We start from the raw sequence: 17,371 nt of genomic DNA, 5'->3' as shown, positions 1-17,371 counted from the left end.
CAGCACTGTTGCTTCTCTTCCAAGGAATGACCATCCTTTAAAGATGACTGCAAGAACACTGTGCAGCATGCTCAATGAGGCCAAAAAGAACCCCAGAGTGTCAGCTGAATACTTACAGAAATCACAGGCACACGCCAAGGTCTCTGTTGACAAATCTACCATACGTAAAACATTAAACAAGAATGGCGTTCATGGGAGAACACCAAGGAGGATGCTGTTGGCTGTCTAAAATTAATATTGCTGCACATTGGATTTTTTTAAAGAACACTTGGATGCTCCACACCACCACAAAAATATTCTGTGGACAGATGAAACCAAAGTAATATTGTCTGGGCGGAACACATAATGCCATGTGTGGAGGGAAAATGGCACAACACACCAACTTCAAAATATTTTCCCAACTGTGAAGCATGGTGGAGGGTATCATGGTATGGGTGTGCTTTGCTTCCTCAGGGCCTGGACAGCTTGCTGTTATCAATGGAAACATTTATTAAGTTTACCAAAATATTTTGCCGAAGAACTTGGAGGCCATCTGTCCAACAGTTGAAGCTCAAAAGACGATGGGTGTTGCAACAGGACAATGATCCAAAACACAGAAGCAAATCAACAGAAGCAATGTGTTCTGAAGTGGCCCAGTCAAAGTCTGATCCTCAATCTGATTGAGATGCTGTGGCATGACCTCAAGAGAGCGAGTCATACCAGACATCGCAGGAATCCTACTGACCTGCAACAGTTTTGTAAAGAGGAATTGTCCAGAATTCATCCTGATCATTGTCCTCCCACTGAACAAACGTCCAAATCCATAATTTGACATAATGGCTAAACGGTACATCAATTGTAGGCCCCGAATGGTGAGTTGGCCAATATGTGGAAGAATAAGCACAATTATTTGACTTTTGTGTGAACCCATTCAAAATCCACAATAACAGAAACAATAAACTGAGCCATAATCAATCCAAATCATTTGGTCCACCCTGAGTTAGCATGTCAAACCAAACCAATAGGCCTCTCTGGCAGCCCTTCATTGACTTTATGCCTAACTGTTCCAGGGAAGATGTAACATGTTTACAGAAGTCCTGACACATGGTTCTCCTATTACAGTTGGGGGGAAAAATGCACCTTATTATTTGTGGCCCCTTCTGTAATGCTGAGCCCTTATTATCCACTAGATGGAAGCAGTGAGCCATAGACCAAACCTGACCAACTCAGCTCTTCTTGCACAGGTTAGGGTCAGTGTGTCCTTGTACCTTGCTCATGTTTATTTTGCCCAATAGGTGCTAGCTTTTGATGTGCTATCTGTCACTCAACCTACAAGAATATACGCAAGAAAGGGGAAAGAAAAATTTCGGAAAATGTCCAAATGATGTCACCATTTGTACCTTGACTTCATTACTTATGATCATCTAGTAGAAACAGGCGGCACGGTGAATGACTGGTTAGAGCATCAGCCTCACAGTTGTGGGAACCCGGGTTCAATCCCCGGCCCCGCCTGTGTGGAGTTTGCATGTTCTCCCCGTGCCTGCGTGGGGTTTCTCCGGGCACTCCGGTTTCCTCCCACATCCCAAAAACATGCATTAATTGGAGACTCTAAATTGCCCGTAGGCGTGACTGTGAGTGCGAATGGTTGTTTGTTTCTATGTGCCCTGCGATTGGCTGGCAACCAGTTCAGGGTGTACCCCGCCTCCTGCCCGATGACAGCTGGGATAGGCTCCAGCACGCCCGCGACCCTTGTGAGGAGAAGCGGCTCAGAAAATGGATGGATGGATAGTAGAAACAGATATGCTGATTAGTTGTGGACTTGATTTTAAGTTTTGGGCAAATTGTACTGTTGAGTGCATATACTATAGGGCTACAGTACAGCAGGGGCTAGCTATTACATTGGTTTGTCTTGGTTTTCTTTTCATAACAGTTTTCCGCCTAACAGGGATTGTTAATTTTCCATTACACAAAGTGATTTACCATTACTTTAGAATACAAATCCCCCCCCCACACACACACACACAATGACATTCTTTGGTCAAAATGTCCTTACCTACCATCACAGATGCTGGCTTTTGAACTTTGCGTCCATAACAGTCCGGATGGTTCTTTTCCTCTTTGGCCCGGAGGACACGACGTCCACAATTTCCCAAAACAATTTGAAATGTGCACTCGTTGGACCACAGAACACTTTTCCACTTTGCATCAGTCCATCTTAGATGAGCTCGGTCGGGCCCAGAGAAGCCAGCGGTGTTTCTGGGTGTTGTGGATAAATGGCTTTTGCTTTGCATAGTAGAGTTTCAAGTTGCACTTACGGATGTAGCGCCGAACTGTATTTACTGACATTGGTTTTCTGCAGTGTTCCTGAGCCCACGTGATGATATCCTTTACACATTGATGTCGGTTTTTGATGCAGTGCCGCCTGAGGGATCGAAGGTCACGGGCATTCGAGGTTGGTTTTCGGCCTTGCCGTTTACATGCAGTGATTTCTCCAGATTCTCTGAACCTTTTGATGATATTATGGACTGTAGATGACGAAATCCCTAAATTCCTTGCAATTGTACGTTGAGGAACATTGTCCTTAAACAGTTCCACTATTTTCTCACACAGTTGTTCACAAAGAGGTGAAGCTCGCCCCATCTTTGCTTGTGAATGACTGAGCAATTCAGGGAAGCTCCTTTTATACCCAGTCATGGCACCCACCTGTTCCCAATTAGCCTGTTCACCTGTGGGATGTTCCAAACAGGTGTTTGATGAGGATTCCTCAACTTTCTCACTCTTTTTTGCAGCCTGTCCCAGCTTTTTGGGAATGTGTTGCAGGCATAAAATTCTAAGTTAATGATTATTTGCTAAAAACAATAAAGTTTATCAGTTTGAACATTAAATATCTTGTCTTTGTAGTGTATTCAATTAAATATAAGTTGAACGTGATTTGCAAATCATTGTATTCTTTTTTTATTCATCTTTAACACAACGTCCCAACTTCATTGGAATTGAGGTTGTACATGTAGAAGTGGAGAGTAGTAATCCAGAGTGCAGGGGGGAAGGGGGGAAGCAAGCACCCGAAAAAGACGATAAAAGCATTTTGACTTGTGGAGGCATGCAGTTTCATACACTTGTCCATTAATGTGCCCTCTGCGTCTTCACCAGGCAATCAAGCATGAGCCGCTTATCAGAAGCTTTAAAGCTGTTAGGTAGCAGCTCTGCTTACCTAGTGACTTAGATGAGATGTGATGCAGACAGCATAGTCCGGCTGTTGAAAATAGCTGAACAATTCGGCAAAATTCTGAAGCGCATTCTCATAGACTCATTTTCAGAAATAAAAGATAATTCAAGAAAGGACGTGCTGTTTCATTTCACACTTGATGAGTTGACCAGGCACTCATCCAAAGATAGACAACTATTTTTACAAGCCATCATGAAGTTCATTCAATTATTGAATAGTGATTAGTTGTACAATAGTGCTTTTCCTCATTACCGTTTTTGGCATGTGCGTTAAGTTCAGCCACACAGTGCAACATGGCTGAGAGGGCGGCAGTATTCCCCAGAATAAGAAATAAATCTACATGAAATGGTTTTCTATTGTGTAATCGATAAGTGCTCCCCGTTATTGAGTCGCCCTTTGTAGAAGAGATGCAGGGTGGGGAGAAGAAATAGATCAAGTTAGGCTAATTTAGTTATCATATACATAGATGATTTTGCATCACGATCAAAAGGCAAATGCCCGGAGAAATCACACACAAGCACAAGGGGGATTTCTCCCTCTGCATGTTGGAAGGCGGGATTCGAACCACGAACCTCAGAGCTGTGATGCCAACAACAACTCCGTCTTCGCGCTGCTTCAGTTAAAAAGGCGGTGGTTATGATTTTTTTTTTTTTCATACCAATATTTTACACATGAAACTCCTGTGAAAACTCATGACGTAAGTTGTTAATAATTCCGCCATCTTTGTAGTCCACTTCAACTTTTACGCATGTATCGTACCGAGTACCGTAATGTCCGTTCACATGCTCGACCCAATGTGACTTCCTCTACGCCCGCGTGTGCGTGCGTGCGTGCGTGCGTGTGTGTCGTGGCTCCCGTGGACCTCCCATTGTGTACTGTAGTGAGACAGTGACTGAGTGAGTAAGAACTGGCTCCACACTGTGCGCCACACCGGCTCGCGAGCCAGTTGACCATCATGATTTCCCTCTAAGAGAGAAGAAAAAAGAAAAAAAAAAAAAAGACAGAGACAGCAAGTGGGTCCACAGTCCGTGTCGTGTCCACTCTCTTGTCCATCCGTGGGCGCTCTGACTTTATGGTGAGTGTGAACCGTCGTCACTTGTCACTTCAGCTGATGCCTGCTGTGTGTTCCATGGACCGAAGGTAGCGTGAGGCTCAGCTCGGTGCTGTCACGTCAACTGCGGCAAAGTGCACTTTGCAATTGAGTCAGTGAACGCCACTTGACTTCAAAGCTTATATGCCGCTTAATTAAATGGATGTCTCAACACTTATATAGTGTTAAGTGGACATGAGTGTTGGGACAAACTTTTTGTCCTTTTGGGTGACAGCTGAAACTGAATATGGCAGTGATGCAAATGATAGTAGCAAAGCTTAATATGGCGTTACAGTCATCATAATTGACTAATAACTGACTACTATTGTTTAGCAGCTCAGCACAGTATGTCAATTATTTTAGAATAAACATTATTGCTCAGAACCAGTATCTTTAATTTCAACTTTGATGTTCTGTGACTCCAGTGTTGTTAAGATGTAAATTTTAAAAGTTTACATCTCATGCAAAAGTTTTCTTTTTTTTTTTTTAAATTAAGTTTCTTGCCAAGCACATACAGCGGTACCTTGATTTGCAAGTTCGAAAGTTACATTTGCTCTGTGACCACGCTCGCAACTCAGATCACTTGATCAATTTTCTCCAGTGAAATGAATGGAAATGCCATTCATCCAGGGGCAATTATAGGATCAGAGGTTGAGGAGTGCTGAACTCTTGGCACAGGCAAGATAAATTACACTGTTTTTTTACATTTTAACGCAATTTCATTCCCACATTTCTGAAAGAAAGGCATAACACTTTTGAGGAAAGTGTGCAACTTTTTTAAAAAAAAAATTTGAGCAACAGTAAAAGAGGAATGGATTAGAATCATATAAATAAACATAGTGTAACCCTAATTTCTGATATAGCAGCATCTCTACATACACATGAACAGTGTGCATTTTCTTCTGGAGTAAAGGAGCCCCTAATAGTGAGGACCAAAATTGGACCTTGGACGTATTCTTTGGGACTTTTATTTGTAATGCAATGCACAACATATATAAAATGCATTAAACAAATTGAGTTTTGTGAGTACAGTACTTTGAATATTTATATGTGAACTCCTCTCTCTCCTCTTCTTTCTCTCTGTCCGAAAAGGAGTAATAATGTGAATGGGCTTGAAGTTAGTAAGCTATTCAGTAGCACCTAGGCTTTAATATTATCACATGTAAATGACACAACGAGCCCTATTTTTGTGCTCGGTGTAAATCTGGCACAGCCGGTGGCTCAGTTGTGCACCAGGAGCGAGTTAGACCGGTGTCGGTAATTTAGTAGACCAGTGCATGCCAGCAGATCCGATCATAGGAAGTGCTGTTCCACTGTGGCCGATTTTCTGCCACCAAATTGTCACTCAAAGGCGCATGTCACCCTCGCTGCGCTGGAATGCCCAGCTTGTCGCAGACCAGTTTGCCAAATTGGCAATCACTGCACTTGCACGAAAATCAGGGTATGGCTAAAAAAAATAGAGCACTCTTAAGTCATCCATATATGTGAACATGAGTGTGAATTGCTTGTTTGTCTATATGTACCCTACGATTGTCTGGCGACAAATCGAGGGTACCCAGCCTCTCACTCCAAGTCAGCTAGGATAGGATTCAGCTGACCCTCAAATGAGGACAAGCCTTATAGAAAATGGATGGATAGATGGATACTGGAAATACAAATTCTACTATCATGACTTTAGCGCACAGCACATTGCACAGAAATAGTTATAATGCTGTCTATTAAAATGCAGAGATGTAGATGTCATTATGATCACATTAAATGTGGTCTGATTACTATGCACAAGACTTGATCATAATTAGCCATATTGTGTGTGAAATGATATAATGGCCTATGATGACAAATAGTTAACTACTGACCATACATGACTATGAATACATTAGTTAGTCTAAAAGCACATAAACAAAGTCACCGGTGCACTCCTATTGATCGGCTAGAGATATTGTGTCAATAGACCAATGTCATAGGTCTGTGTGCAGAGGGCGCATGTGGATTAAGTTTTCATGTTTTTCGCTGAATTTGATAACCCTCAACTCACGTTTGTTCCGCTTCAATCCAAGGTTGCTGTAATCTGTTCAACCCTTCTGTGCTTTTAATCTGAATATGGCCTCTCACCTGCACAAATCAGTCATGAACCTAACAGACCGTAAGCCCTCTGTGTTTAAAAAAAAAAGATATATAAAAAGTAATAATAATGGTGCTGTGTAGATTGTAACGTGTAGTTGGAGACAATGTTGCACAGGAATTTTGTCTTTCACCGTTTGGGAAGGCTTTTCTAGTATTGTGCAAACAGTTGTGGCAGATACTGAAAAGAAGGTGTGATATCATTTCAATGGTAAGAATGTCAGCTGCAGTGATACTATAACTGTACACAAAGTGGCTTTTGTTTTCTGTAAAATGGCAGACATTTGTCAAAATAGTGTTATGACGGTGCTGTCATCTGTTTCATTTTAGTATAACAGTACGACAGTTAACGTCCTTAACTCGAGTTGGCATATCCAGCAAAGCTAGCAAGCATGAGATAGAGAGAGAGAGAGAGAGAGAGAGAGAGAGAGAGAGACTTTTGCTAAAATAATCAGTGACCGTTGAGCTTTGTTTCAGTGTCTAATAAAGCCATTTTTAAATACACGTTACGTTTACCCTGTTTTCTCAATTGCTCTGTTTTCTAGTGGTGCCATTGGAGAATGCTTTGGCTTTTGGCACCTGGAAGAATGTATATTAGTGTTGCGACTTCAATATGAATTGTCATATTATTCTTTTTCCTGATGAGTTTTGTCCAGATCTTTGTTTATGCTAAGTAGCGTTTTTAAAGCATTACAGTTTTTCTGTTTTGTTTTGGACAGCATATTACTCTGTAAACCTACTGTATGAGGAAGTATCATCAAATAATGTAACTCCATTTACGGACCAGACTACAGATGGAAATTAGCTTTCTGCTAAATCTGGTGCCAGCATCTCTTCATGTTTTTGATAGTGATTAATGTATGTGCTTATTATCAATAAACGTAATTTAAAAAATGTGACTCTTCACCCAGTTATTTCTAGGAAAGATGCTTCACAGATAAAATGTTTGTAATCCCTCAACGTTTATACCAAAACACAGTGCTAGCTTGTGTACAGGCTCATAGTTCATAATTTGGGTTTAACATTACAGTTGTTAGCTGTTGTTGATGTTTTCTGACTTTCAGGTGACACATGGAGTCCTTGGATCACAGATTCAATACCTTCTTGGAGTCATGGTTGGGTCCCAGAGGTATGTTAATACATTGTTGTCATCTTGGAGTTTGCAACTTTTGTAATTAATACAGACATTCAGCTGGTGCAATAGAGCGCTACAGTAGTTGTTAATTTCATTCATGTTCTGATCTGATCTAACCTTATCTACGACCTCATATTATTTCAGATCAGCGGGTGCGGGGTTGGCTGCTGCTCGACAGCTACTCACTGACCCTGGCCCTCACCTTGGTGTACCTTGCGCTGGTGTGGATGGGGCCCAAGTACATGAGACACAGGCAGGCGTACTCCTGCAAAGGCCTCCTCGTGTTGTACAACGTGGGCCTGACACTCCTTTCGCTTTTCATGTTCTACCAGGTACACGATCACAGCAATGGGGGGCACTGCAAACTATTGGAGAGCAATGAGGGAATTATGTTACATACTCACTCAAACCCTAGTGTATCAGTCAACCATTGATTTTTTTATTCTAATCCATGCTAAAATCAATCAGACTATCTGATGGCAGGAGGGCCTGTTGTCAGGCAACCAACTCCAGGAAGTCCTGCTCAGACCCCAGACTCCAAACCATGGAACCTAATCACCACAGACTGTGAGTGAAGAGAGATTTAGTTAGCAATCTCATATAAATTACACAAGACACACCCAGGGAGATCACTTCCTGGGTCTCTTGTGAGCCATCCTTCCCCACTCAGTCGTTATCCTAACCACATAATAAGGTAATATGTTGTTTGCTGAGCAAGAACAGAAATCAACAGCCCCTCTTGGTTTTAACTTAATCTATTCATTTTGAGCAATAGAGTATTCAAAAAGTATACTTAAAACACGTTCACTACCATTGACGGCTTTAGAAGTCAGATATCCATGTTAACTGGTAAGGCTGGCAGTGAACATTTTTATGGTATATAGTAGGGCTGAAATGATTAATCGAATAACTTGAATAATTCAGTTACGAAAACAGCTAAATCTCTGCCTCGAACCTTTGCAGTGATAATTTTTCCACACAGACTAATGATACTGCAGACTCAGGCACAACTCCATACCGCTAACTAAGTTGGCACGATGGCAGTGAGCCAGAGGAAATAGTTGGTCAAAGACAGAGAATGTCCAAAGTCTGGGATTATTTCACACTTAAAAAAGAAGATAAAGTGCTATGTGTCTACTGCAAAGCACAACAAACTAACGCACCACAACAGCACGTCGACGATCGCAGACTCAAGGCATGGATTTTAGCTCATTTATTATAGCCTACCACCGCTAGTTAGAACATATTGTAATACCCGCACAAGTGGTCAAGGATAGGCACAGCTGATAAATCTTTGCAGATTAAAAAAGAAAAACTGAAATATCACACAGCCATAAGTATTCAGACCCGTTGCTCAGTATTTAGTAGAAGCACCCTTTTGAGCTTATACAGTCATGAGTCTGTTTGGGAATGATGCAACAAGTTTTTCACACCTGGATTTGAGGATCCTCTGCCATTCCTCCTTGTAGATGGTCTCCACTTCTGTCAGGTTGGATGCTGAATGTTGATGACAGCCTTTTTCAGGTCTCTCCAGAGATGCTCAATTGGGTTTAAGTCAGAGCTCTGGCTGGGCCATTCCACAACAGTCACGTAGTTGTTCTGAAGCCACTCCTTCGTTATTTTAGCTGTGTGTTTAGGGTCATTGTCTTGTTGCAAGGCGAACCTACGGCCCAGTCTGAGGTCCTGAGCACTCTGGAGAAGGTTTTCGTCCAGGATATCCCTGTACTTGGCCGCATTCATCTTTCCTTCAATTGCAACCAGTCGTCCTGTCCCTGCAGCTGAAAAACACCCCCACAGCATGGTGCTGCCACCATCAAGCTTCACTGTTGGGACTGTATTGGACAGGTGATGAGCAGTGCCTGGTTTTCGCCACACATGGCACTTAGAATTAAGGCCAACAATTTCTATCTTGGTCTCATCAGACCAAAGAATCTTATTTCTCACCATCTTGGAATCCTTCAGGTGTTTTTTAGCAAACTCCATGCAGGCTTTCATGTGTCTTGCGCTGAGGAAAGGCTTCCGTCGGGCCATAAAGCCCCGACTGGTGGAGGGCTGCAGTGATGGTTGACTTTCTAGAACTTTCTCCCATCTCCTGACTGCATCTCTGGAGCTCAGCCACAGTGATCTTTGGGTTCTTCTTTACCTCTCTCACCAAGGCTCTTCTCCCCCGATTGCTCAGTTTGGCCCCACGGCCAGCTCTAGGAAGGGTTCTGGTCATCCCAAAAGTCTTCCATTTAAGGATTATAGAGGCCACTGTGCTCTTGGGAACCTTAAGTGCACTAGATTTTTTTTGTAACCTTGACCAGATCTGTGCCTTGCCACAATTCTGTCTCTGAGCTCTTCAGGCAGTTCCTTTGACCTCATGATTGTCATTTGCTCTGACATGCACTGTGAGCTGTAAGGTCTTATATAGACAGGTGTGTGGCTTTCCTAATCAAGTCCAATCAGTATAATCAAACACAGCTGGACTCTAATGAAGGTACAGAACCATCTCAAGGATGATCAGAAGAAATGGACAGCACCCGAATTAACTATATGAATGTCACAGCAAACTGTCTAAATTCTTATGGCTGTGTGATATTTCAGTTTTTCTTTTTTAAATCTGCAAAAATTTCAACAATTCCGTTTTTTTCTGTCAATATGGGGTGCTGTGTGTACATTGAGGAACAAAATGAACGTAAATGATTTTAGCAAATGGCTGCAATATAAATAGGGAAAAATTGAAGGGGGTCTGAATACTTTCCGTACCCACTGTATAAGGAATAAGCACGTTCATACATGAGCTGCTACGGCCACAAAAGATGCCCAGGCATGTAACACGCAGACTGGCTAATGGTTAGCCGGTTAACAGCCAGCTAATAACCTGAGCTCACGAAAGCCAACTACACTCCCATTCGCTGACTTCCATGTCACTCACCAGGCCAGACCCTTTAAAGTCACACACACTCAAGTCACTCATATTATAGTGTGGAATGTGAAGATTGTGACCCCAAGTGGACAACAATAATACCTGCACATCACATGCGTATTTTGTTGTTTAATAATGCAGGTAATGCAATAATCAGTAGAATAATCGATTCTAAAAAAATTCTATAGCTGCAGCCCAGGTATACAGGTTTGTAATAAGAAGAGTGGTAGCTTTCTGTTTGCAATGGCAACCCCAGCAACATCAATGTAGCCTAAACATAATCCGCTCAGATTTGTTTGAATTTAGATTAAAATATTCCCATTGGAGATTATAGACACAGAATGAATCCATTCCAGGATCAAATCGTCGACATCATAAGTGTTTTATTTTTTTTAAACCATCGTAAGGCAAGTAATATTTGAACATTGTCAACAGTCATAGAACTGTAAAAAGAATTTAAGAGCTGCTATTGGTAAAATGTAAAAACAACACTACCTGATCCCCCTTAAGGCACTTCAATGCATTTTAGGAAATTAAAAATGTTGTTCCCTCCAGAGACCCAAACATCACGTATTTTCAACATTGACCTAAAGATATGAACTACGAATTCTAAAGAGCAAAACAGATACAGTGGAACCTCGGGTTGCAATTTTATTATTTTTTTTGTGACCCTGTTCTCAAACCGAAACAATTGCGAACTGAGGTAATGTTTTCCATTGAAATGAATGGAAATGCAATTTATTTGTTCCAGTTGAAGAACATTTTATTTATCTTATTTTGATCGTTATGTGGTTGAAAATAAATACTGTACAATGTATAAATAGGTGAGAACACGATTTATGATGATGAAATAACAGTGGGTTAGCTAGCAAATCACTCTGCGGTGTTTTAGCTTTTACGGGTACAGTAATGTTTACGTTCACTGTGGTTACTGCTAGCCCCAAATAGCCACCACCTCACACAATGCAGCACAGCTTTTGCGTTGCATTGTGGGATGTGGCGGCCATTTCAGGCAAAACAAAAAAAAAAGAAAAAAAAGAAAGATACCTGAAGCACGGAGCCAATGATGTTTATGCGCAGTGCGAAAAAGCACAAAGTTCTGACCATTCCACGGCCGTGCCAAGACCGTTCGTACACCGAAAATAGTGTTTCAGGAAAAAAATTTATTTTATGTAACATACGTTCATTAATGTTCATGGTTCATTATTGTTTGTAAACTTGAGGTTCTGCTGCACAAATGTATTACAATAGAGGAACAGACATGAATAAAACATTTTTCAATAAAAATGTGAGCCTGCTTGTTGATCAAATAAATATCTTTTACTCTGACAAAAAACTACCGGTAACTGTACGTTTGGGGAAGGTTGCATGACCTATTATGGGATGGTAACTCAAGTGACTGTGTCACGGACATAATGTTCAGGATAAATTTAAATTAATAGCTGGAAGCTGGCTTGCTGACATGTGGGACTAAAGTATGTCTCCTCCTCTTCTGGCTGACTTCTTGCCTCCCCACCTGCATTGCATAAGGTTCATTAAACCCTGTGCTTCGTATCTGATTGGAATCAAAGTACACAGCGGTTTGATTGCGATCAAAAGTGATTCACTGGAATTATTTATAAAATAGGGTTTTAACAGGCAATCAAGCTACACTACATCCAGTTATGTAAATACATAAATACATTTACAAATAGCCGTCTCGTGGTAATTCATTTATTCATCACGACCGAAGCTTTTCCTTCTTCCGCAAAGGCAGTTGATCATTATTGATTAGTTGATTATGCATTAAATTACACTTCTTCATCTACTTTCAACTGAGTTGAGTTTATTTGTCCACAGGACGTCTCATACGAATGAGTATAACAAAGGATTTTGAAGCCCCTTTTTGTACAGTATGAGAAAATATTCCAAAGCCCCTCGTGATTGTTTCTTACTTCTGTTATCAGGGGTGCACTTTATTGTGTCTTTGTCTCATTTTGTTTCATGTATTCTGTACTTTATGGAAAATGTGGCAACCAGCATTTTCTCTCAAAGCCTTGGCATTTATAATATCAACTTTGCGGTACAACCCCAATTCCAATAAAGTTGGGACGTTGTGTTAAACATAAATAAAAACAGAATACAATGATTTGCAAATTATGTTCAACCTGTATTTAATTGAATACACTACAAAGACAAGATATTTAATGTTCAAACTGATAAACTGTTGAACAGCTGAAGCTGTACATCAAGCAAGAATTCTACCTCCAAAGCTGTAACAGTTTGCGTCCTCAGTTCCCAAACGTTTATTGACTGTTGTTAAAAGAAACGGTGATGTAACACAGTGGTAAACATGACCCTGTGCCAGCTTTTCTGGAACGTGTTGCAGCCATAAAATTCTAAGTTAATGATTATTTGCTAAAAACAATAAAGTTTATCAGTTTGAATATTAAATATATTGTCTTTGTAGTGTATTCAATTAAATATAGGTTGAACATGATTTGCAAATCATTGTATTCTGTTTTTATTGATGTTTAACACAACGTACCAACTTCATTGGAATTGGGGTTGTTCATACTATTTAATAATTTACTAACTTTCTAATGAGATATGGGCAGAAATGAATCTTTTATAATAGTTTGTACATTCATTGTCACCATAAAAAAGCTGAGTAACCACAATGTGACACTGAAGAGATCCTGTGTTATTGTGTTTGTTCATATATGCTTGTGTTTATCATATCTTTTATTTGTGTATTAACATAGTGAAATGAGGCATTTGTCATTCATCTTTGTCCTCAGCTTGTTTCTCCTCTGCGGAACGGCAGCTATGACTTCTATTGCCAGGACTCACATAGCGCACCGGAAGTAGATAATAAGGTGAGTGAGTCATAGGGTACTTGCGAGGTGCCACCTTTCCACGTTCTTATTTCCTGTCAACCTCCAGTCAATTGAATCTAAATTCTCTTGCATCATCTCTGTATTGTTTTTAGCAATATGTCATTGCTATGACATATCTTTTCCTTCTTTTCTAACTTATCTACAAAACCAGGAGCTCATAAATGCTGATTTGCAACCACATATACCGACTTTTGACTTTGGCATGTCTCTCCTCAGGTCATGAATATCCTGTGGTGGTATTACTTCTCCAAGTTCATTGAGTTCATGGACACCTTTTTCTTCATTCTGCGAAAGAACAACCATCAGATCACCTTTCTTCACGTCTACCACCACGCCAGCATGCTGAACATCTGGTGGTTTGTCATGAACTGGCTCCCTTCTGGTCACTGTGAGTGATGGGAATCAGCATCACTGTTTCATAGCCTAACATTTCACTTTTTTTCCTGTGCTGAATAGTGGTAAGAAGTCCAGCCATCAACCCATTTTCTAGAGCACTTGTGGTGATTTGGGTCATAAATGAACTGGAGCCCAGCTGACTTTAAGACGATTTAGAGTTTCCAATGAACCCAGTACGCATGTTGTTGGGATGTGGGAGGAAGTTTGGAGTTTCAGGGGAAAACACACACAAAAACAGGAAAAAACAACTCCAGACAGTTATCACTTATGACACAGTATGAATGCACCAGAATAAAATATCAATGTTGAGGCCGTCCGATGAAAACCAACTAGGTACTGTCACGAGGCTTCAATTTGTATACAAGACATAAATTGTGGACTGTAGTGCTTGTGAATGCATTATGGCATATCACAGCAATACACAGATACCAGGTAAATACAGGAGCAGTGGAGAGAAGTCTCTCAATAATAGACTAAGCAACAAATGCTGTCATATCATCCCATTATTTCAGCTTGGCAATAGCACCACTCTACATTAACATCATTTCTTGGGCAACTCCAGTTATCTTGTGTACTGTGTCTAGTGTTCTTTGGCAAAAAAAAAAAAATGATAACTGTGCAAAATAAAAGTGTATTATAATGATTTTTGTTCTGGATGGTAGTCACTGTACCGTCTGATAGCTGAATGACTTCCCGTGTGTCTTCCAGCGTACTTCGGGCCTTGCCTCAACAGTTTCGTCCACGTGGTCATGTACTCGTACTACGGCCTGTCAGCCATCCCCGCCGTCCGACCGTACCTCTGGTGGAAGAAGTACATCACACAGCTGCAGCTGGTACCCTTAGTTCCACTAAATGAAGCTTCATCATGTGTGTGTCCTGGTCCCAATACTTCTGAGAACGTTTTGCACTTGAATCTCCATTGCGGAGCAGATGTTTATCACCTTTTATTCTTGAAAGTGAAGATGAAGGCAAAAGACATTTGTGCATCCATTAAAGATATTTTGGGCTTTGGATCAATATTGTTTTTCTCGTCACCCTCTAACTGTAGTGTGTGTGAGTGCATGCGTGTGTATATATATATACATAGACATGTTTATACACACATAATATACACGTGTGCCATGTTTCCCCCTGCAGATCCAGTTCGTCCTAACAGTGTTGCAGACTCTGTGTGCCATCATCTGGCCGTGTGGTTTTCCCTTGGGATGGCTCTACTTCCAAATAACATACATGCTCACCCTCATTGTCTTCTTCTCCAACTTCTACATTCAGGTCAGTTCGTGTGATATCTTGCCATTGTTCAATAATACACTGAAATTATTAGCTTGATTTTTTTTCTTTAGCAACCCTAACCAGAAATCCTGAATCTAAACCCTAACCTGAAACGATAACCAAAACAGTAAACCAAAACCTTAGACTTAAACCCTAATCCCAATTTAAACCATAACACAAACCCCTAACCCCAAACATGAAACCCTAACCCTACCACAACCTTAAATCCTAAACCTAACCCTACCTAAACCCAAACCTAATCCAAAACCCCAACTTCAAACCCTAATTCTGAACCATAATTATAAACTGAACCTCACAACCTTAACCCGAAACCCTAATCCAATGCCTTCACCTGAAACTTCAAACTAAACTGAAACTCTAAACGCTGACCCAACCCAAACCTAAGCCCTAACATGGAATCCAAATTTAACCCAAAACCCTGACACTAACCATAAACTTAACCCTTAACCTTATTTTAAAACCCAATTCTAAAGCTACCTCATAACACTGCCCTGCAATGATAATCCTAACATGAAACAGTAATATAAAAGTGCAATGTATCTACTGCAAAGCACAACTAACTGTCTGATGTGAAATGAAAACCTGAAACCCTAATCCTAAACCCAAACCTTTACTCCAAGCCCTAACCCTATACTTAACCCTAAAATCTTTTGTTAAACCCTGATCCAAAACCTTGAGCCTGAACCCTAACCCTAAATCATAACCCTGAAAAGAACATTATCTGTCATTGCAACCATGGATCTGCAGTGGTATATAAGATTGGTGGACCAGCCAGGACAGCTCCCAAGTTATGTTTGAGCTACGACTTTTAAAGAAATGTATCTAATGTCCTCCTTTGTAACGTAAATCATTTTCAAGTTACAACACATCTTTGTCTTTCACCAGACGTACAAGAAGCACAAGCAGGAGCTCAAGAACGGCCGCGCTTCCCTGTCCACCAATGGTCACTCAAAAGGGACCATGCCGCACAAAACAAAGACAAACTGAGGCTATCTCGGCGACTTCAACCTCGCTCTTTTGCCACTTAGCATGCCAGCTACAAAGAAGCAAGAAGAAAAGTCTAGTTGGCCACGGTCCGTACCTTCCTTGTTTTTACTACTCACGCCATGAATTGAATGAGCAGAATATTTCATGTGTGTCCTATTTAAACAATACTGACTAGGGAGGCTTTCTATAGAGATGGTGGAAAGACAAAAAGCTCAATTGAGCGTGTTGTAAATTTGAAGTACGCAGCATTTTGGATCGTCCTTGATGTGTAACAAGAGCGCGCTTCTTGTGTCCTGCCTGTGCTGTTGCGTAATCTCTAAATACTGTATGTCCTCTGCAGAGAGGTCAGGACAGTGCAACATGCTTATGGTCAAATATCTGCACAGTAGACACATTGATATGAAACATAAACAAATCCCTTGGCGCTCCTTTTAAAGTATTATTCACCGAAAAGGGAACTGTACGTATTTAATTTATTAAGCGTGCAATAATACTCAACATTACATTTACATTATTTGAAGTATTTCTATAAATGCGGTGCCTTCATGGACGTGTTCATTCATCACCACACTGAAGCTTGTTCACTCTGTGCCTGACTTGACCATTTCTGTTATGACATCAGTAATAGAAAGTAATCAACTACATCAGAAGTTGATATGTGGTGACATATTTATTACATTTAATGCAGAGGAAGTGTGCGTATTCACTGTGACTTAAAGGCAGACAAACTCTTGGTTCATTTCACACAGGAAGTGTCACCTGTGATGATGTGACATACTTCCGATTTGAGAATAGAAAATCCAACTGATGCACTCCCTGTCTGGCGTATTGTAAATTATTTCCATACAATTTGTTCAGCCTGTTGCATAATGCATCAAAGTTAAAATTGTACATGGTTCTTTGAATAAAACCAGTTACTTCACACATTGTTATTCCTTGAATCAAATGTTGCTCTTCTTTGAAATTACTTTTCATTGATAAACTCAGGCAACTAATGTTAGACTTACATTGTTGTTATCAGTCATGTTTGTGTCGGAATATAATTATCAGGATAAACATTGATTCTGCGCTCAAATGCAAAAGACAATGTGCTTAGGTCTCATCCTGAGTGGCGTGACATGACATGAGGGATCAATAACAGGGTGGACTGGAGCACATACAAGCATTAAATTAGAACTATGTCAGCAAAGCTCTCATAACTTTAAAACTGCATTTTTTTCATGATTTGCAACATCCTTATAGATACAAATCAGATATTACACAGACATTTAGGAGGCTTGAATTAATTGAAGCAGAATTTAAAACCTTTTTCCATCCTCTCGATAAATCCCATTTGATCCGACCATGTTCAGTTCTT

General features: G+C 40.6%; 1 protein-coding gene across 1 annotated transcript; it reads left to right on the top strand.

Moving 5' to 3' along the window:
* The first annotated feature begins 4,071 nt into the window (after positions 1-4,071).
* Positions 4,072-16,938, top strand: elovl5 (ELOVL fatty acid elongase 5). The gene is made up of 8 exons (XM_061689447.1): positions 4,072-4,280; positions 7,481-7,545; positions 7,696-7,883; positions 13,240-13,317; positions 13,555-13,726; positions 14,443-14,567; positions 14,872-15,006; positions 15,913-16,938. Exons 2-8 carry the CDS (start codon positions 7,488-7,490, stop codon positions 16,012-16,014), a joined length of 858 nt encoding a protein of 285 aa, XP_061545431.1. The 5' UTR covers positions 4,072-4,280; positions 7,481-7,487; the 3' UTR covers positions 16,015-16,938.
* The last annotated feature ends 433 nt before the right edge of the window (positions 16,939-17,371 follow it).

The sequence above is a fragment of the Phycodurus eques genome, chromosome 11 (genome assembly GCF_024500275.1).
Source record: "Phycodurus eques isolate BA_2022a chromosome 11, UOR_Pequ_1.1, whole genome shotgun sequence".
NCBI lineage: Eukaryota > Metazoa > Chordata > Actinopteri > Syngnathiformes > Syngnathidae > Phycodurus > Phycodurus eques.
This window is presented reverse-complemented; position numbering and strand designations above follow the sequence as displayed.